Raw genomic sequence first — 22337 nt, forward strand, 5'->3', positions numbered from 1 at the left:
TAGAAATGAAGTAAAAAAGAAAGGAGAAAGTGGGACGGAAGGAATTTACAGGGAGGTGGAAGCGAGGCAGAACCCAGGCAAAGTTAGGAAATCAAAAGACTGAGTTAAATGCAATTACAAGATGGGGAGGGGCAGAGGACATCTGCAGAAGGGACAGGAGCCAGTCAGACTGGGGGCGGAGGTGGCCTGGCTGCTGACTTGCTAAGCAGGCACCAGGTGGAGGAGGGGAGCAGGAGGGAGGGGTTTGGTGAAGGGCAAAGGCAGGCAACACTTAAAAAGGGAATGACCCAAGATGGTTAATGCTACCAGTGACCTGTGACGCCCAGGGCAGGAGGTTTCAGGAGGGGATAAATCCTTTGCAGTGTCCTAGGCTATAGAGCGAGACTACAGAGGGAGGAACATTCATTGACCACCATGCGCGAGCTCTATAGCAAGCAGGACACCCTGGCGCTGCGGGAGAAACATATCGGGTAAGTGCTCGCAGAAAGGGGGCGGGCGGAGGGCAAACAGCTGGAGCTGGATGGGACAGATGGAGCACCACACCCACCCTCGGGGTCTGGAAGCTGCTGCCTATAGGGACCGACAAGCGCCCTGAAGCTCCCCGCCAAGAGGACTTCTGCAGCTCAGGGAGATAGGGCAGCAGGTAGCTGGAGGAGATGGCTCTCAATGAGCACTGAGAGCAAGATGGGGAGCTTGCCCCCATGCCCACCAACTAACTATACAGCTGAAGCCAGAAATCATTTGATTGGTGGCTCCTAAAACAAACTCATTCTGACAACTTTTGTTTAAAGTGAACTTTTTTCCCCCTGTATGCTTGGTGAGGTGACAGAGGGTTTCAGCAGCTAATGGAAAAACATCTCTCTCTCTCTCTCTCTCTCTCTCTCTCTCTCTCTCTCTCTCTCTCTCTCTCTCTCTCTCACACACACACACACACACACACACACACACACACACACACACACACACAAAGGGCTTTCAGGGAGGGCTTCACAGCTTCCTCTCCATGGTCTCTTCCTCTCGTATCCTCATGTTGATTTGTGTTCTCGTGGTGTTTGTTTCGTCCGTGTTTATGGGTTAGTAGTATAACAGTGTGTATAAAAGACTGGCCTGAACTCTGTTTCTAGTTAGGTATCATGTTACCTATGTCACGCCTGCCAAATCCTATTAATGACATCCTAGGAGCGAATGAGAAAGTGTGAGTTAATATTTTGTGTCTGGGTTTTTTAAAGACAAAGCAAACACGGTATCTTTCATGTGCCCTGGCTTTGAAGAAGCAGCCGTGTACAGTGTATATATGTTGTATACCTCGTGCTGCCAAGGAATGTCCAGACCAAGGTCCACAGTGTGTATATACATGGTTAGCAAAAGGAAATTCAGACCAAGGCATGCGAGGAAGAAGCAGTGTAGTGATCAGGCAGGGTGATCAGGCTCCAGTACTGAAGGTCCTCACTTCCACCAGGAAGGTTCTAGAACGTTTAGAAGACCAAGACCCTAATTCGCAGATTGCCACCTTTACTAACTAGATTCCTTCAGAAACATCATCTCTGAGGGAAAACGGCAATATCTGTGAAAGGAAGAATGTAGTTTGGACTGTGGGGCAGGCTAAGCTAGAACTTTACATAAAGTCTGATGGCCACAGTGGGAGGGATGTTTAAAAGGCAAGGAGCGCTCTGCAGCCTGCCAGTCAGACTCAAGGCTTTCTGTGTGGCTCTTGTAGCTACAAACTGACTGTTGCGCTCCAGACAACAAGCTGTTCTCATGTATATTCTTTTTTAAATTTTAGCTGATGCTTTAAAAAACTACCTAAGCTAGGAAGTGGAGTATAGCTCCCTGGCGGACTGCTTGTCTAACAAGGCATGGGATCCAATCCTCAGTAGGTCACATAAAACTGCATCGACCTATACCACAGCCGGTACAGGACCACACTTTAAAATTTGAGGTTACCCACTACTGTCAATAATCAAAACATTTTCTAAACAGTTGCATATCACCTTAATAAATAACTATTATGAAATCTCCACAACGCCCCTAGGGCAATAGTTCTCAATTTCCTAAAGCCAAACCATTTAATATGGTTCTTTATGTTGTGGTGATCAGGCATAAAATTATTTTATGGCCACTTCATAACTGTAATTTTGTTGTGTTGTGAATTTTAATGTGACTATCTGACATGCGACCTCTGTGAAAGGGCTGTTTGACACCTGAAGGGCTCACGACTCACAGGTTGAGAACGCCGTTCTAGAATGTATGCAGCATTCTTTAGTAGGCAAACACACCAAAAGAAAAACATAGTTTTAGCAACTCAGTGGTGGTGTATGCCTTTAATCCTTTTTTTATTGGATTTTTTAAAATTTACATTTCAAACCCTTTCCCAGTTCCCCCATCCATAAACCCTCAATCCCAATCCCCCTACCCCTTCTTCTATGAGGGTGTTCCCCCTCCCCAACCACCCACCCCTTCCAGCCTCCCCACCCTGACATTCCCCTACACTGGGAGTGTCCAATCTTGACTGGATCAAAGGCTTCTCCTTCCACTGGTGCCCAACAAGGCCACCCTCTGCTACATATGCAGCCGGAACCACAGGTCTGTCCATGTGTACCCTTTGGATAGTGGTTTAGTCACTGGGAGCTCTGGTTGTTGGTATTGTTGTTCTTTTTTTTTTTTTCTTTTCTTTTTTTCGGGGCTGGGAATTGAACCCAGGACCTTGCGCTTCCTAGGCAAGCGCTCTACCACTGAGCCAAATCCCCAACCCCGGTATTGTTGTTCTTATGGGGTTGCAAGCCCCTTCAGCTCCTTCAATCCTTTCTCTAACTCCTCCATTGGGGACCTAATTCTCAGTCTAATGGTTGGCTGTGAGCATTGTCCTCTGTATTTGTCATGCTGTGGTAGAGCCTCTCAGGAAACAGCTATATCAAGCTCCTGCCAGCTTGCACATCTTGGCATCAGTAATATTGTCTGGGTTTGGTGGCTGTATGTATATGGGCTGGATCCCTAGGTGGGGCAGTCTCTGGATGGCCATTCCTTCAGTCTCTGCTCCAAACTTTGTCTCCATATTTCCTCCTGTGAATAGTTTTGTTCCCCCTTCTAAGAAGGAGTGAAGCATCAGCGCTTTGGTCGTCCTTCTTCTTGGGCTTCATGTGGTCTGTGGATCGTATCTTGGGTAATCCAAGCTTTTGGCCTAATATCCACTTTTAATCCCAGTACAGAAGTAGGCATAGCTCTGTAAATCCCGGGCCAGCCTGGTCTACAGAGCAAAGTCCAGGACAGGCTAGGCTACACAGAAAGCTAGTCTGGGGGTGGGGGGACCAGGGGGAGGAGCAAGCAAAAATTCACATAGTTTTAGGTCTTAAAAGTCAGTTGAGCCAAGATTAAAAACCTCAGTAATATTTGTGTGTTCCTAATTTTTATGCCATAAATGTTCATAGAAATAACCAAGACTAACGGGAACATATTTTGCTCGCAGTAGCATTCCAGAACAGATTAATTTAAATATTTAAGGTGGGAAAGCCATTTATTTGATACAGGACAAGAGATACCCAAAATACATGAAAATCCCCTTTGGAGTACTTAAGTTTAAGTTATTTATTGTTACCTATTAATTTTCTTATAAAGTAATTTGGAAAGAGAGAGGGGAGACGTGGTTATAGGTATTCCATGAGATAATATTTATTAAGCTATACAGCAGCTTCTGACATAACAGAAATCCTGTGTGGGGTTGGTCATTTTTATTCCAGTAGAATAAAATTTCCCAAAGGAAAAATGAGTTTTAAGCGAGCTGATTCATGAGACTCTAACATAGAAATGTGACCAGTGACAGCCACAGCGGATTAGGATGAAGGATTCCAAGCTAATATAAAATGAAAAAATAATGTGGTCACATGGCCTACGTTTTCCCTTTCCTTTATGTAATTGTAATTTTCCACAGACAGTTGACCTCCACTGAGAAGGAAAAATACTGAGTTGTCTGACCAAACTAAAAGTATTTTCTTTGCCTATTCCTAGGCCCTCGTGCAAAATTTTCTTTGCAGCGGATCCCATCAAAATAATGCGAGCCCGGGGGCAGTACATGTTTGATGAGAAAGGCGAACGGTACTTAGACTGCATCAACAACGTGGCGCACGGTAAGCATCCGGTGCACAGCGCCCTGGAGGAAATTACTGTGGAGCCTGGTTCATCTCAGAAATTTCAAGACAAATGATCCTCTCCTCTGCTGAGTCACCCTAAAAGGGGAAAGCCCAAACTCTTTTCTTTCCCTTCAGAATTTCCCTCTCCTCCAAAGCCCTTAGAATTGTAACTTAACTCCTTTACGTCCTGCATTTTAGTGGGACACTGTCACCCAGAAGTGGTCAAAGCTGCGGCGAAACAGATGGAATTACTAAATACAAATTCTCGTTTCCTCCACGACAACATCATCGAGTTTGCCAAGCGCCTCACAGCCACCCTGCCTCAGACGCTCTCGGTTTGCTACTTCACAAACTCCGGGTATGTGTCTGGCTTCTGGCTTCCCCCCAGCCCCCTTTTCATTGGCGCGCCTTTTCCATTCGATGCATCTAGAAAGATGTAAGGAAGCCCTTGCCACTCACTAAGGGACCTTCACTAGCAGTGGACCTTTCTGAGTCTTTTACTTTATTTCACGACTCTAATGGGATCTGGTGACAACACCTTGTCAAACAGTAAAATGTGTAATGAAAACAGGGAGCCCACATAACCATTAAATGCAGATTTCAGCAAATAAATGAACCCACTAAAGAAGCTGTAATTTCACGAGGTTTTTTTTTTTTTTACTAACTTGCTGTTCTACAAAAACTGAGCATATTTTCCCAACGCAAACGCAAGAAAATCCAAGCGAAGAATCGTTCCAGCGTTTAAGTTCTGTAAGCATAAATGGTAACGTATCCATTCTGTGGACGGCTATACGGATATCAAAAGGTGTGATTTGCAAATGTGTGCCCAAGAATGTGTGAAGCTGAAAGTGTAATGTGATGTTTGGGAGAAACTGCGGTGCCCACTCTCCTATTTTTAAAGTGGTACGTAGTTGATATTTAGAAAGCTTACAATGTCTGCTTGTTATGATTTTCTGTGACTCTCTTTCCCACGAGGTATTTTGTAACAAGAGCATCATTATTTTGGTTTATAATGAACTCAGGAGGTATTTAAGGGTGCCCTGTGTTGCTCCGAATCATTCCTGCCTCATAAATGGGATATAATATCTAACTTTCATTTCTGGAGAAATTTCATCCTAGACTACCAGAGAGGGATGAATTCCAAACAGCGCTGTCCTTAGAGAATATACGTGATGTCGCGTACCCATTGCAAAAAATAATAGCGCTAAAGTCATTTGGGTGTCTTGACTAAATCCTGGTTATTCCTCCAATTGAGAAATCTCCTGGTTATTTGACCTCTCTGAGGCTGTTGCCCCACCCACAGAGATGCCCTTTTCTTACATCATTATCATGAGAGTAAATAGAAGCAAACACACCTTTAAGTGACTCTTTCCTTTCTCCACTTAAGGAGAGCTTAATTAGACTCTGAACTGGGTAGAAAACATCTGATCTTAATCTTACAGATAAGGAACCTAATCAAACACACAGTCAATGCTCCCTGGTTCGCTGTCTGGCCTGGAGGGTGGACCATCCCTCTTGAGATAGGGCTTAAGGCGGGATTCTTAGTGTACTGAAGGCTAGTCATCCCTCATGCGGCTGGGCAAAGTGGGGAGCGTAGCTGTCATTCTTTGGGTTTCTTCTATGTAGCTTATTCCTTAATGGCTGTGACACATGTGTTACAAAGTTCCAGTGAGAACTTAGGTGGGACAGGATGGGATGGGAAGGAAGGCCTCCGTGCCACATTATGCATTTCTGGAGAATGTCATCTTCAATTTTCTGCAACTCGCACTGAGCCACTTTAAAAAGAGGTTGTCACTTTGTCCCCCTCTCTGTGTTATCTCCATAGATCCGAAGCCAACGACTTAGCCTTACGCCTGGCACGGCAGTTCCGAGGCCACCAGGATGTGATCACTCTTGAGCAGTAAGTCCTAGGCACAGGCTTCTGAAAGGAAGAAGCCCTTCAGAGCCAGAAGTATCAATCTATACCAAAACCAACTCTACTAAGAACACAGGCACTGATGGAGGAGGGCGGATACCTGGAACAATGTTTCAAAATTACACAATAAGGTGTTGAGTCTAGCTTGAATCCACTCTTCGTAGGCTGATTCTGTAGGCTGATTCGTTCTTTCTAAGCACCTGAAAATGGGGGCGACTTTCCTCAGCGTCTTGATGACTGCAGCCTTGTAGCCCTGATGGGAATCCGGGCTGACAGTGTACTCAATAACTAACCACATATTGCCCGTAATGCTACCTCTACATAACTCAAGAGTTTCCAAAATAAAAACATAGTTTCTTTAAAATCCAAACAATTGCTTCACTGCGGTGATTGTCCACTGTACTTGACATTAAATACAGCAACTTATAGTGAATTAATACTTTAGTTCTTTTTCATTTGATCACAACTACCAATGGTCACATTGAATCTTACTTCCCAAACATGAATTTATTGATTTTAAACGAGAAACTTAACATCCATATTTACTAATGCTTTTAAAATGATTTTGTCTACTCCCTCACCCCATAAACCCACAGAGTAGAATTAAGCATTCAACCTTACTCTGTGCCCTCCCGTAGACTCCCTTTAATGTGATAATTTACTTCCTATCGCTGCTATTCATTTGTTATTATAAGATTATGGGTTCAGAACAACACAAACTATTGCCATAGATTTCATCAGAAAGCTAAAATAACTCACTGACCTAACCTCAGGGCCCTCTGTGGGGGACCTCTTGGCTCCTCCAGGTTATATGTCTGTCCCTCGTGGCCGACAGTGCCAGACTGTATCATCGAAGTCAGCCAGCACCTTACTAAGCCTTTGCTTCTCTCCTCACACCGCCATCTTTGTTTACCATGCTCCTGTCTCCCATTTCACTTATAAGACATTTCTGACCACGTTGGATCCACCCAAATAATCCTGAATAAGCCCATCATTGGGTGGTCCTTAATTACTATCCCTGAAAAATCATCTTTGCTAGGAAACATATTCTTGGGTTCTGAATATTAGGGAATATACATGGAGTAGGGCATTTCTTTTTTTTTTAATTCTCATTCTCTATCACTTACAAACAACTATAATTATGAATTTACTATATATTTTTATTTAATAATATTTTTTATTTTATTTTATTTTATTTTTTAACTTCAGTATTTCTTATTTACATTTCGAGTGTTATTCCCTTTCCCGGTTTACGGGCAAACATCCCCCTAATCCCTCCCCCTCCCCTTCCTTATGGGTGTTCCCCTCCCCATCCTCCCCCCATTGCCGCCCTCCCCCCAACAATCACATTCAGTCTTGGCAGGACCCAGGGCTTCCCCTTCCACTGGTGCTCTTACTAGGCTATTCATTGCTACCTATGAGGTCAGAGTCCAGGGTCAGTCCATGTATAGTCTTTGGGTAGTGGCTTAGTCCCTGGAAGCTCTGGTTGCTTGGCATTGTTGTACATATGGGGTCTTGAGCCCCTTCAAGCTCTTCCAGTTCTTTCTCTGATTCCTTTAATAATATTTTTAATGTATCTATTTTATGCTATTTGAAATGTTTTATTTGTATATATTAGTTGTATATGATAATTGATTTTTATGACATTTCATAAATATTCATGTTTTCTGGTCATAGTTATTGCTGTTAGACTCTCCCTCCCACTTCTCCTAACCCCTTTCTTCCTGCCGACTAACTCTGTTGACTTTCACATTGTTGAACTTTTTACGTCATATAAATTGTGCTTTGACTTACATGTGTCTGCTTCACCAACATACTGTAGGTCTCTGTTTTCATAATTCATCCCGTGTAGAATTCTTGACATTTGTTCTTCCTCTAACTGAGGTCGGACCAATAGAAACATAATGTGAGCCGTCTATGGGATTTTAAATGATCTAGTACTTTGGAGTAGCCTGCAGGCGTGTTGTCATTTCCATATTTAGACAATATAAGGTACGAGGTATGTTGGCATAGCTTACGTTCCTTTTTCACTCACTGAGTATCAGACGTCCAATGTCTGCTTGGGCATTCTCAGGTCAGACTAAAAATGATCAAATGCCCATAGCTCTGAGTGGGGAGTTGCTGCCATATTGGATTACAGTATTGTTCTCACGCTACCGCATCCCTCCCCCCCCCCCCCCCGTGATGGGCACTGACTACATCATTCCCTGCACAAGCAGAGATCCTCCTGCATGGTCTTCCACAGGACATTCTGAGAATGCCTCAAGGATAAATTCCAGAAACAAGATGGCTGGGCAGCAAGGTGCTGCTAATTTAAGTGAATTTTGCAATTTTGCCATATTTGTCTCCAGTGTGATGGTGACACCAGACACACACAGGAAAGGCCCCCTCTCCCTAGTCTAACCAACCTCAGTACTAACCAGCTTTCTGCTTTGTTCTGATTGCTGTTAATCTATTGGGTATAACAGATCTTGATTTGCATTGTTTAATTGGCAATGTTGATGTGAGAATCTTCTCATAAATTTAGGCTTTCCTCATCTCTTGGGGATACCTTTTCATATTCTTTATCATTTTTTTCAGTTAGGATTCTTACCCTTCTGTTGCTGGTTTGTGGTTTCCTGTACAATCAATGCCAGAGATGACTGTCTATGTGGAGTCATCTGTGGATGGGCCTTTTAGACTTTTCTCTCCACATCTGTTGATTACACATCTGGGAAAGAAACAGAGGAATATCTTCACCACTTGTGTGCTCAGTGAGAGAGAAGAACTTTGCCGCTACTCAGTCATCTCTCAGTCCCAGTCTTTCTTCTGCAATCTCTCAGTTTTTGTCTAATGTCTCCAACCGAGCATCCTTTAGATAGCACTCCAATCAGAAACCCATGTCTATAAAATTGTCTTTCAGACTTACTAACCAGGCATGGTGGCACATGCCTATAGTCCCGGCTGAGGCCCAGAAGAATCACTTGAGGCCTGGAGTTTAAGGCCAGACTGAACAGTCTGTGAGGCCTATTTTTAAAAATTTAGGCTGGTAAGGAGACTGAGCAGGTACAAGCCTGACAACCTATGTCTGATCCCCTGGATCCAAATTAATTAATTAGTTAATTAATTAATGTAAAAAGAATATTAAAGCATATAGAAAATTCAACTCACAAGATTGCGTGAAGATATAAAAAGTCCACATTTAGAGAACCGAATTTAGCAATATAATTCAAAGAAATAATGTTTGTTTTTCCTGCTGTAATAAAAACAATTGCCTATGAGGAGATATACCAGACTTTCCAAGTACTTCCTTACATGTATGAGGGGCAATAGACAAGTCAAATGCCAGTGCTATCATGAAGACTAGAGCTAGCTTTGCAGTTAAATGTGGCTGAGTACTGAACTCCCCCCAGATGACCGACACTGAGTGGTAGGCAACACTGGTGTTCCCACGCTGCCTTTCTTAGAACTCTCTGTGTGACTTCTCTTTTTCTTTTCAGTGCTTACCACGGCCACCTCTCGTCATTAATTGAGATCAGTCCTTATAAGTTTCAGGAGGGCAAAGATGTCAAGAAGGAATCTGTACATGTGGTAAATATCCCTGAGTCCTGGGATCGGAACACGGGGGCTAGACGAACATCTAGTGCCATCCAGCCCAACCTTCCAGGCAGAGGGGAACCATGGGACAGAGACTGAGATGGAGAGCGGTTGTGTGATGTGCTGAAGGCAAAGGGCCACATACTGGCTTCGCGTGACTCAGAGTGAGAATCTCGGTAGGAGAGTTCAGCGGTAGAACCGCTAGATCAGATTTTTAACAGCTGTCATGCCATTCGTGTGTCCACTTGTCCTTCAGACACTTTTCCGATCACTAGTATAAGGTCAACACTCAGGGATAAACGAGTCTCTCTGGCTGTTATAAAGACAATTTACATAGAGCGTAGTTATGGAAATAATGAATGTGAGTTGTGAAAAGGGTATGTCACATCAAACAGAGAGGCCAGCCAAGTCATCCAAACAGTGAAACTCACTTCATACCAGTGTGTTAACTGAGGGTCAGTGAGGGTCACACTGCTTTATTGCAAGACTTTAAGCACTAAGAGCCTTGCGTTTCCTAAATGATCATGGTTTACGACGTAATCAACCGTGTGAGTTTGTTTTACATGCCGTCATCGGTACAGTCTCCACTTTGTATCATTTTTATATAGAGTAATTGCACTCGCCAATCTGAATTTGCTTCCCATGTGAATACGAATAAAGCTTTGATTTATAGGGGCTGGCACTTCTCAGCTCCAGCTCACAAGTCAGAGGTCACTTCTTCACAGCGTTCAGAGATGCGCAGAGAGGTGAAGGCACTGGGAGTTTTTGGTTCGACAGGACCGCCCTCCAATGCTCGCTGTAGGGAAATAGAGGGTCCTTTGATCCTTGAGTTTGGTCAAGATGAAAATAATGAGAAACTGCATTATCTGATGTTTTAGGCACCAGCACCAGATATGTACAGGGGGAAATACAGAGAGGACCATGAAGACCCATCCACCGCATATGCAGACGAGGTGAAGAAAATCATTGAAGAAGCTCAGAGCAGAGGAAGGAAGGTTGGCATTATGGGAACACTTTTAAAGTCTTCTGTAGAAATAGTTACCACAGTTGGAATTCTCTGTGGAGAAGAAAAAGGATTAAATCTAAAAATCCCTTTGTTGTTTGCTGAGGACATTTTCACTTGGTTTTTGTTTCAAAAGTACTTTGTCATAGCACATTTTATTTATCATAGAAATATGATTACTACACTTCTCCAGGGCTGACGGCCGATGCTGATCTCTTGCGTACTATATGGGGTCTGGTCCGAAGGGTCAGATTCTTCCAACTTTGGGGATCATGGGAGAAGCAAAGAGGCAGAGAGGCTCCAGTGTCAGGATCCAAGCTCTCAGATCCTCAAGGGGGCTGGAACCTGCAGGAACCGCAGACCTGAGGCTCAGCTCCTCACTAAGCCAGGGCAGAAGCGCAGCCTTTCTACCTGGGCCTAGGCTTCCAGGACAGCACCAGAGTCCTCAAGAACAGGAAAGGGGTTGATGCGTTCAGTCTTCACCCTACTGTCCTCAGATTCGTGGTCATTCCCCACCCATCGTGGGGTTACTTAGGGGCAGATTAAATGCAACTTAACAACACTTGGCCTTTAACCTGGCTTACGGCACAGACATGACAAATGCTTCATTGAATAAAAAATGATTTGCCTTTCCCAGGGACTTGCAGTATTTTCATCTTCGTGACAGAAGAGCCAGTCTTCTTTCTGGAGTCTCTCTCCCGCCCACGGCCCTAGCTCCACTCCTAACCCCACCCCTGCTTTGCTTCCGTGACCTCTGTAACATCTCTGGGCAGATGAGCCTAAAGCGCTACCTACTCAGAGAGCTTTGGCGTTTCAGCTGGGAAATAACGCTTTCAGAAAATATGTTTAACCTAACAAGATCATATGCACTCCGCCGCTAACAGAGGGCCCAAGTGATTCTCTTTTTAATAATTAACATTTTGGGAGTTGATGCAACCATGTTACCAATGCTGAAAGCTATGGAGAAATAAATACGGGGCATGTGCTTCTAAATGTCAGCTGTGCTTACAAAGTCATTGAAGGTTAACGCAGAAATCTCTGGAGTCCAACAGCCCCATTTTATAGCTAAGACCCTAAATAACTATGAGGCGAAGAACTTAACCCAAGTTAATGCTGCTAGTAAGGAGTCTGGGCACAGACTTGATTCTCTTGATCTCCTTCCTCAAGCCTTTCTTGAGCTTTCTCTTCTTCCTTCAGTAACTGCCATCTTTTGCCTCTTCCCCCATGGCCTCTGACATGCTTCCCCTCTACTTACTGTTGAGATGCCTAGCTACTGAGGGAAGCTTAGTGTAATCCCAAACCCAGAAGTTTAGCAATGCAGCCACAGGCCACCCACCTACTTCCTTGGTGCTGACTCTAGACTCAAGCAGTCCGATTTTGCTAACTTGGGAATGGGCACCAAGGTTAGGCCTTTTGAACCTACATCAGTTTCCCAGTATCACAGACACCCATATGTTAGTTTTACTCAACACAACCTGACAAAAATATTGCCCTTTAACTATGAAGTCCTCTTCTCGTGACCTCCATTTCTTTTGGTGGCTTTACTGGTGTCCTAGGACATCATCTAGATGGGTGCTCCTCTGGCACAGATAACCTTGATTTATAATTAACAGCCTATTTAATACATATGCTGGGTCTGTTTCCAGACTGTTTAAACCTTCCCTAAGGGCAGGAAAGATGGTTCAGCAGTCAAGAGCACAATACTGCTCTCGCAGAGGGCAAGAGGATGGTTCCCAGCACCAATGGCAGGTGGCTCACCACCACTTATAACTCCAGCTCCAGGGGATTCATGCCTTCTGACCTCCTTGAACACCAGCACACAAGTGTACATATACACAGAGGGAGGTGTGCACCCTCGCAAAATTAAAAATAAAGACAAATGTCCTTTTAAGCTGTTACAGAGCACAGATTCCCTCAGGGTTTGGTTCCCAGCACTTACATGGCAGCTAAGAACTGTATGTGAGTCCAGATGCAGAGGATCCAATGCCCTCTCTGGCCTCTTTGGACATTGCATATACTGGTGCACAGACATCCATGCATGCAAAACACCCATACAAATAAAAATAAATCTTTAAAATAAAAACCTGCTGCATAGGAAGTTCTCCATTTTTAGGGGTAGGAGGGGAGCCTATCGTGTATAGATTGTTTGACCCCATCTTTTCTTGTATAGATTGCTGCCTTTATTGCTGAATCCATGCAGAGTTGTGGTGGACAAATTATTCCTCCAGCAGGCTACTTCCAGAAAGTGGCTGAGTATGTACTTGACTTGGGCATCCTTGGTCAAGCGAGGGCTCTAGGACAAGTCTACATAAGGTCCATACTTCCAGATTAGCTGGTAAAAAATCTGCTCCTGACTACCTGCTACTTCAAGACTCTAAGATGTCCCCCAGTCTTTCCAGGGATACAAAAAAATAAGGAATTTAACATGGTCCAACCTATAGAACTATGCTCTGGCTCCTCCTGGGCATCCTGTCTCATTGGTTTCTCCCTATAATCGGTAAACACATGAAGATTAATTGACCTTGGTAAGACCCACTTGCTCGGCTTTCTTCCCAAGAGAAACGTTATGATACAATGTACTTTAAGCAGCATATGGGGTAGAGCTCATCTAGAAACCATGTGATTACCCTGTAACATCTCTACAAGGTTTTGATTCCTAGACTATTTTTAACACAGACGGATGCTTCAGGTTAACATCTCTCTGACTTCAATAGTCTTTTCGGGTAGTTCTGGGGACACTGAGTGGCCCAAGGGCATCAACATATATACCGTTACTTTTCAGACATGTTCGCCAAGCAGGGGGCGTGTTCATTGCCGATGAAGTTCAAGTAGGCTTTGGCAGAGTCGGGAAGCATTTCTGGAGCTTCCAGATGTCTGGTGAAGACTTCGTTCCAGACATCGTCACCATGGGGAAACCTATGGGCAACGGTCACCCGATATCCTGTGTGGTGACAACCAAAGAAATTGCAGAAGCTTTCAGCAGCTCGGGCATGGAATATTTCAATACGGTAAATTTTGGTTCACACATTTAATTCTAAGGGGGAAAACAATGCATGTTCTTAGACTCTTTTCCAAAAGTGTTAGCAGTAAACCACACTAATATTCTTCTCAAACTTCTATTAAACCAGACTTAATCCTCTTTGTGTTTTTTTTCCTTCTGCTTTCTTTCTTCCCAAAACATTAGGTTTTCTAATAACAGACAGCTATTCTGCTAAACTTTAGTAGTTAGTTCCCTAGCAGACAATGTGACCTTATTTGTCTGGAATCAGATTGAAATTCCCCAAACAATTTTAAAGCATTGAGAGGATTTGGTACCATGAGTGTTAGTCAACTTTCCTAACAGATACTAAATGTTTCCCCTTTGGAAAGCTTTATTTCCTCACAGTAATATGTGCTGAGCTTAGAAGAGTCACCGTGATGTGCATTGCAGCAGCTCTGTTACAGACAAAAGCAAAAGTCAACTCTCAGAAGGGTTTTTTTTTCCCCAGAAAAAATATGGCTTAGCTGTTTTTACCCAACTATGTAAGGACAGAAACACTATTTTCCCTTCCTGAACCACACCTCCAAATGTTTAACTTACAATACAACACTTTGTTAGAATGAATCAGTAAGTACCTCATAGCCACTCACACTGGTTACACATCCTGGAGAATATAACCAGGAGTGGATTTTCACTCAATCCCAATAAATAAGATCATCCGTCATCTAAGTCTAAAGGATTTACATTACAGAGAAGTTCAGTTAAAATTATATTTTTACATATATGTTAAGCATGTGTGTGTTTGACAATGTATACCTTTGTGGGGACTGTTGAAGGCTTAAAATATGTTTTTGTTTTTCAGACATAATGCTGAGTGCCCAATTCCTCGTGAATGAGGCAATACAGTAACTCTGTCGTTTTCCTGTCTCTTGTCTGTAGTATGGAGGAAATCCAGTGTCTTGTGCCGTTGGCTTGGCTGTGCTGGATGTAATTGAAAAGGAAAACCTTCAAGGAAATGCTGTGCGAGTGGGGAAGCATCTCATAGAGTTACTGAAGGAACAGAAGGCCAAGCATCCATTGATAGGGGACATCAGGTGTGTTGACCAAGGGTCACGGACTCACTTGTTAGTCCATAGCAGTATTGCTTATATTTTTACCTTGCAATGTTTAACAAAACATATATAAAACACTGAGAAACAAAGAGAGCAAAGATCACTGTTAATCCAATACTCAGGAATCACCGTGGTAACATTCGTGTATACATGTTCAGTCACATTTATAGGTTTTTCTTTCTCTGTAGTTAGGATGATTTTTAAGTCCAGGGGATGAAAGGAAGGAAGATAAGATGATTCTAAATGACCCGTGGATAACGTGGAAAATGATATCTCAATTGCTGGGTACTTTTCATAGTTATAAAAATTTGCAATCATGAATACCCTGAGAAAGTAAAGGTATCAAGTGCTGTTCAGAGAGCTGGGGAAATTGCTCAGCGGGGAAAGAGTTTGCTGTATAAGGACAGGGACCTGCATTATAAAACCAGGAGTGATAGAGCTCACTTGTGATCCTACCACTGGCCGGGTATCCTAACCAGCAAGTTTCAGGCCAGGGAGAGGGCCTGTGTTTACAACAGGATCGTACCTGTCTAACACCACTGAAGTTGGCTTCTGGCCACCATAGTACACGCACACGTGTGCCTACGCACACATATGTTTCCTATGCACACATACATGCATACAAACACAAACTCTTTTGAAAGTACTATTCTCCTATAAAATTAAGTGGTGGGAAGTCCTTGACGACAAAGCTGCTTCAAAGACTGAAGGCAAATGGCTTGGTCTCTTGTGTTAGTTAAAAATCAGTAGCATTTCCACTTAAGCGATACCACACTCAACCTCACAATAAACGTCACTTGGTGACAGTGCCAGGCTCTGTGAGTATCCGTGGACTCTTTTCCCTCTTCCTCAGAGGTATCGGCCTTTTCATTGGCATTGATTTGGTGAAGGACCATGAGGAAAGGACGCCTGCGACAGCCGAGGCACAGCACGTTATCTATGAGTAAGCTCACCCCCATCCCTTCGCTGTCTTAGCCCCTCGAGCACTTGATTCGCTTCCTCTCGTCTCTCTGAAAAGGGGAATCTAAGATACACAGTTAAACCTGGGCTATTCCAGTGTAGACACGTGAGCACACTGTGTGCCCATGACCCTCAATCCCCCATTGTATGTACCCATGACCCTCTATGTCCCACTGCATGTGCCCCTGACCCTTCATTTCCTGCTCGGATCAGGATGAAAGGCAAAGGGATACTTCTCAGTGCCGATGGCCCTCACAGGAATGTGCTGAAAATAAAACCACCCATGTGCTTCACAAAGGAAGATGCAAAGTTCCTGGTGGACCACCTTGATGACGTTTTAACAGGTTGGTCCACGTTCTCACCCTTTTCTTCCAAGCTCCCCAATGCACTTTTCAGGCCTTCTATTCATGAGTGACATGGAGAAAGGAAAAAAAATAAATGGATAGCTTTCCCTTCAAACTAGAATCAGATAGCTGCAAAAATAAATGACATGGACTCTTAGTTAAATCAGATTTTTTTATTTCTAATCATACAACACTAAATATAGGTTTTTAGTAAATTAACATATTTCTGATATTGCTCAGTTAGTTGGGGAGAGGTAATTTGTTTATTTTGGTTTTTAGACAAGGTCTTGATGTGTAGCCCAGGCTTGCCTTAGATTCATGATCTCCTGCTCAGCCTCATGAATGCTGAGATGACAGGCGTACCCCATCACGTCTAGTCCATACTGTTTTGCTTATCACTCCTCGTTCTTTTAGACAATAACTGGTGTTTTTTAAGCTGCACTGTGCCTCTCACCACTAATCGTGCATAGTTCCGGCATTGAGCCATTCAGATAATGTACCAGCCTTCTCTGGCAGTGCACACCCACAAGCCTAGCTATTGTTCAGGTGAAAAGGCCTAAGAACAATGACTAGATCCAATGTGCTGCCCAGCAAGACCCCAACTCAAACAGAACCAAGGAGGCAAAAGCTATCTGAAACATTTTTTAATAAAAAGTACAAGGCCCAGAAGAACAGTTGTTGATCACCTGCTGAGTCATCTCACTTTGGGTGTTTTTTTTTCTTCATTTTCAAGAATGCTTCAAATATTAAAATGTTTTTTATCTGTTTATGTTTATTTTGAGAACTTTCATTTGTCCTTCAGAGCTCTAGTCCCTTGTAGGTATTTTTATCTTCTGTTCATTCAAATTATACAACTGAATTATTTTATTTTTGTTATGAACAAAAATTGCATTGGAAAGTAAATAAACACTGTAAAATGATATTGAAATCATGCAACTATTGAAATATTAGTCCCTTTTTATTGCAATTTGGTTTTATTCACATTATATAGGAATGTATTTAACGTCTCTTCTTGGTGCTCTCAACTATTGTTAAGATACAATGAGAAGCCACAAGTCAACACATTATAGATCATTAATGTTTGGAAACTTGTACATCAACCTGTTGTTCACAGTAGGGTCTCTCTCTGGACTTAGAGATCATGCTCACACCCAAACCTGTCAAACATCCTCCCAAGCTGGTGTGCCCTGTAATTCTGCAACACCAAGTAGAAGGGTGGATTGCTGTCACCCAGGCTGATTGCACTCAGATTAAACTGAATAATATTACTAATAGCCAAAAGAACTGGACTATGTGAACTAGACACAGGCAAAACAGACTCAGTACCGTGAACAGATTGACAGTGAAAAACAAAAATCAAAACATAAACTAGAGCTGGAGAGATGGCTCAGCAGTAAAGAGCACCAACTGCTCTTCCGAAGGACCAGGGTTGAATTCCCAGAATCCATACAGTAGTTTACAATCTTCTGGGACTCCAGGTCCAAAGGATTTACCATCACCCCCTGGTTTCCTAGGAACAAGGCATGCACATGGTGCACAGACATATGTGTAAAAGAAAAAGTCCGTAGACATAAATAGTAATAAAATAATTTTTAAAAATGAAAGCCAGCAATTTTAATAGTAATATTTTTACAGACATTACATGTCTCTTCTCTAGTCCTTATAGTCCTTATATTCCTAGATACTTTTTTTAATTATATTGGTCTAAGTTCTCTACATCTTCTTTGGTTTAGTTCTAGAAGAAGTCATGGACTCCAGGAGTGGAAGTGTGGTCTCTGAGAACACAGCTTGCAGAACCAAGGTAAGAGGTGGCTGCTTTGTGTTTGGGCGGGGGGAGCTTAAAGCATTTAGGAATTGCTTTTTTGAATGTACAGTGACCAGAGAACAAAAGCAGCTTGTTCTAAGGTCCAATCTTCATGGCAATTTTGAGTGTATAATTAAATTCCCAGGGCCAATGTCATATCATTTGCAAAGAAATGAAACCAAATCACCATGCTCAAAGGTTTATTCTCATATAAAAATGTAAATAAAAACAAAGGGCCTCTCTCTTCTGGCCTCTAAAGACAGCTTTCAAATATGGGGAGACACTAATAAATGGCTAGAGCTTTCTCATATTGGCTCAGAAAGCCACCTGAAGTCACCTCTGGTTCCCACAAGGCCCTTCACCATCTACAGGAGCCTTGGCAGAATGGCTCTGAAACACCAAAAATTGCCTCTGAAGTGAAATGACGTGGAAGCCTCCACAGCAGCCAGTAGCCTGTGGGACCACAGACAGTGAGTGGCCTAGTTTCCACTCTTGACGCGCTTCCAACAGAGGGCTTTTCCATTCTCTTCCTGAACAGCCTGTGGTGTGAGAAAGAGCACCCAGGGCCTGGAAACAGAAAAGCAAAACCTTGAGAGGCTTCGTTGCATAATTTGTTATTTGTTTGCAGCTTCGATGGTAAGGGAACATTCAGTGCCCAGAACCTGCCTGTGCACCCAGCAGTCAGCAAAGTTCTTTTCATGGTTAAAAAACAAAAATTGGGGTGTTTGACTGGAAACAAACGATTTCTAACAAGACACCCTCTGTCTCTTCACACAACACAAAGCAGTCATAGAGATCCGTTATTATCAAAACGGCAGGAAGAGTTTATCAAATCTAGGTCAGAACCCCAGCTACAAAATGGCTTTGCCCAGCCCTGACCAGGATCTTGCAAAACCAAGAGTTGGCTGCAGGACCTCATACTCTGAGGTTAATTGAGTCATTACACACATATAAAAGGTTGTCCTGGAGTCTCAGAATTGCTGTTGACATCACCTTTCAAATGTCTGGTATCTAAGAGGTTGGGTGTTTGAAGAGGTGCACATCCATGGGGGTTTTGTGGCCCTGTCTTTGCAGACGCCTAAGGAAGAACATGTGGAATTGCCCAACCTTAGTGCCACCGATGCCAGAGAAATCCACAGCAGGAAGAGAAACGGTGCATGCTCAGACCAGCATGTCCTGCTCAGCAAAAGACTCAAGACCTGAGAGCTGAACATTAGACAGTGGGTAAATGTCCCTGGATACAGCGAGCAAGTGACTGCATCTCACCTCTTAGTCATCCTTTGAATTACAGCTTTCAACCTGGCTAGCTTGTACAGTAAAGGATAGATTAATAATATCAATAATCAAAGCGATAAACTACGTCAACATTATTAATGGAACCTCTTGCCTGGTGATTCATTGCCTGCAAGTCTGAAGTTACTTATTCTACTAAAACTGAGTTTTCTATTGCAAGATTAAGCTGGGCACCTTGCTTCTCACGTTGTAATGTTGGAAATTAGAGGAGCAAGTGAAGTCTATCCCTTCACTTCAAGGAGTTAGTGTGATAAAGTATTTTTAATCGTGAGACATACTCTAAAATGGTTAATATATAAACGTTATAGGTTTTAATAAAAAATGATATAAACAAAAATGAAGACTGTAAAATGCAGAGGGCATTGTGGGTTATGGTGGTGAGATCTAAATCGTTCTAAAAGGAAATCCCAGAGCAGAGAGAAAAAATGGCAAAGAACTGTGGTTGAAGTGGTAGGAAGCCTGATTGCTTGCTGTCCTGTGGGAACTGAAAGGGAACACGCGTACACAGGAACACTTGCATGAAAGATGGTTCTCGAGTGGCAGAAGCAGCCAAAGCCCAGCATTCAGAGTTGGGAACTGTGGTTCTGGCTACTCGCAGGCCATGCCATCTTGACCACATTGCTTACTTATCAAGTAAGAATGGTCCCTTCTCTGACCATCTCATCTTCCCCAAGTTCCTTGTCACCTGCATCCCACATATCCTAAATTACCTTCATCCAACCTGAATCTCTCCATTGCTTTCCTACTAGTTATTGAACTCGCTGGTTTGTTTGTATTCTGCAAAGAAGAGACTAACTTTTCTATGTCTGTTTACTGTTAACTGAGTGGGATGTCTTGGGAGTATGAGCCTGTTCTTTGGATAATGGTATTTTATATAGGACTCCTTGTCTGTGGGTAGCACATGTGGAAAGCCTTGATTTTGGTGCTGGGAGTCTGTTTAAAAGCAAAAACAAGGCAACGTGACCAACCATGAGGTGTCAATTCCTAACAGAACAAACCACTGATCCTTGTGGAAAAGGGGGGAGGGGTTCTCTGTAATCAGCTTTCCACAGGTGGTTGGTTGTCTCTTTGAGGAGTAGTATCATCTCAGGGTTCAACACCGTATTCTGCTTCAATCAACCTGGGTATTAATAAGGGCATTGTGAAATTGGTCCTAACAAGGAGGAGCCTAGGCTGCTGGCCCACTCTACCACTTTCCTCTCTACCACCATGTGTTTGCTGCTCGACCCCATTATCATTTACTTCCATGAATGGCCAGTGTTATTTCTGTAGTGGATGCTTCTGGAAGGCATTAAAAGATGATATTAAAAAAAGCCATAGCATGATGGAGTATTCGTGCGATATAGCCATTTCCATGTCTGTGGCCCATATATCTTTTGTTCTATTACTTTAGTGTTCCTGGACAACTAACTAGACCATTCTCGGCTACTTACGCACACCCATCGTTTCTTCCATGCAAGGTAGATGCCCACACAAAGCACTCAGAGCTCTGCCTCCAGAAAATTTTTCCACAGCCACTCTTTCAAGACCCCATTGAGGAGAGCTATAAAGCAGCCAGCAGGGAGTGTACGGAAATGGCGGATCTCTGAACCATCATGGAGTTTATTTCCTGTTCTCTTAACCAATATGCCTTCCCAGTGCCACCAGCATACTGCTATCTCCTGTGAGGGAGCATCTCTGTCACATCCAGCTGCATCAGCTTAGGGTTATCAGTGCAGTGGATCACCAAGATGTTCTGCAAGGTACCCAGATGGTCTGACCCTAAGTTATAACAGCCTGAGTTATACCAAAGGGCATGAAGGCTAACAAGGTTTTAGATCACAACTATAAAGAACTCTGTGATCAAGAGCTAGGGGAAGAGAGCGCTCTCCATTCCAGTGCACACTGTAATCCTTGAGATGAAGAAGTAGACCCAGAAGAAATCCTGGGGCTCAGTGGTTGGCCAGTCTAGCTGAATTGGTGAACTCCAGGTTCAGTGAGAGACTCACTTTGGTTCCTAGTACCCACATAGTAGCTCACAACAACTCCAGTTCCAGAGATCCAATGCCTTCTTCTGGCTTCCACAGGTACTGCATACATGTGGTATGTGATATATATATATATATATATATATATATATATGTATATATATATATGCAAGTACTTACACATGCACATAAAAATAAGCAAATCTCTGAGAAAACTAAGGTGAAGAACAAATGGAAAAGATACTTGATATCCAGTTCTGGCCTCCACACACACGCGCGCGCGCGCAGACACACACACACACACACACACACACACACACACACACACACCCTTGGATTTTTAAGAGGGACATTAATCTCTGCCAAAATACCCTAGAATAAACATACCTTTTATTTTTGTCACGTAGGATGAGTAAAGAAAAAAATGTGTGTGGAGGGAAAGCTTCAGGGGCTCCCAACTAGCCCTCTGAACTTTAGAAACTTGTATTCCACATGCCAAGGAAACTGTGGTCAACACAAACCCCTCACAGTATTTATTCCTTAAATGTCAAGTATAATTTACTGCGTGTTCACTTGTACTTCCTCTGTAGCAAGGTCTTATGTTAGAAACTCAGCTGATTTCTCACTGTAGTGTGCTCTGCGCAGTATCACTCTTGGCCCATGATCAGTTTTGTTTTTAAAAATACTATATACAATTTAAAACAATGTAAATTCTGTGACGCTCTAAATGTGACACAGAAGTCAACTTTTAGAGTCAAGTTTGTAGTGTGTCAAGTGTGAAATGAATATTTTGATCACGATATTGAGAGATGTGAATAAAATTCTCCCACAATGCATGTGAGTTTTCTTCTATTTCTTTATAATTCTATCGATGTTGACTTTCCATAAATCAAAGTACCTGGTGAAATGTGAACAAATTTATAACTATAAAATATTCCTGGAAAATAGTCTCTATCTTATTTTCAGCTTATATGTTTTAGAAATCCCTCTTGTAAACTCGGAGAGCTGTGCATTTTATTCAGTTTGGAAGTCTTTGCCTTTTCGTTAGAGCATTTATAGTTAATGTAGCTCTAATGTGTGCTTTTAAATATAAGTTGTTGTATTAATGACCATTTTTCTTCTTTTCTCCATTCTTGCTGTCTTTCAAATACATTTGAGTGGTGTTTTATTATGCTATATGCTTACTCCAAACACACAAACTTACAAGTCACATGACATCTGATCCTTTTTCGCTAAACTGTAGCATCTTTTTCCTGGTC

At 42.8% G+C, this 22337-nt stretch overlaps 1 protein-coding gene across 5 annotated transcripts; it reads left to right on the forward strand.

The window, feature by feature from the left end:
• The first annotated feature begins 224 nt into the window (after positions 1-224).
• Positions 225-21914, forward strand: Etnppl (ethanolamine-phosphate phospho-lyase). Of its 5 annotated transcripts, none has more exon segments than NR_197345.1 (14): positions 300-470; positions 4003-4121; positions 4323-4887; positions 5950-6024; positions 9519-9609; positions 10494-10610; positions 12789-12871; positions 13401-13626; positions 14538-14692; positions 15564-15653; positions 15884-16014; positions 17748-17815; positions 18893-21210; positions 21237-21914. NR_197345.1 is itself a non-coding variant. In NM_001433244.1 (14 exon segments), coding segments are annotated over 13 exon segments (1500 nt in total). In that variant the 5' UTR covers positions 300-414; the 3' UTR covers positions 19022-21210; positions 21237-21914.
• Positions 21915-22337: the final 423 nt, after the last annotated feature.

The sequence above is a fragment of the Rattus norvegicus genome, chromosome 2 (genome assembly GCF_021556685.1).
Source record: "Rattus norvegicus strain SHRSP/BbbUtx chromosome 2, alternate assembly SHRSP_T2T, whole genome shotgun sequence".
In the NCBI taxonomy this organism is placed as follows: domain Eukaryota; kingdom Metazoa; phylum Chordata; class Mammalia; order Rodentia; family Muridae; genus Rattus; species Rattus norvegicus.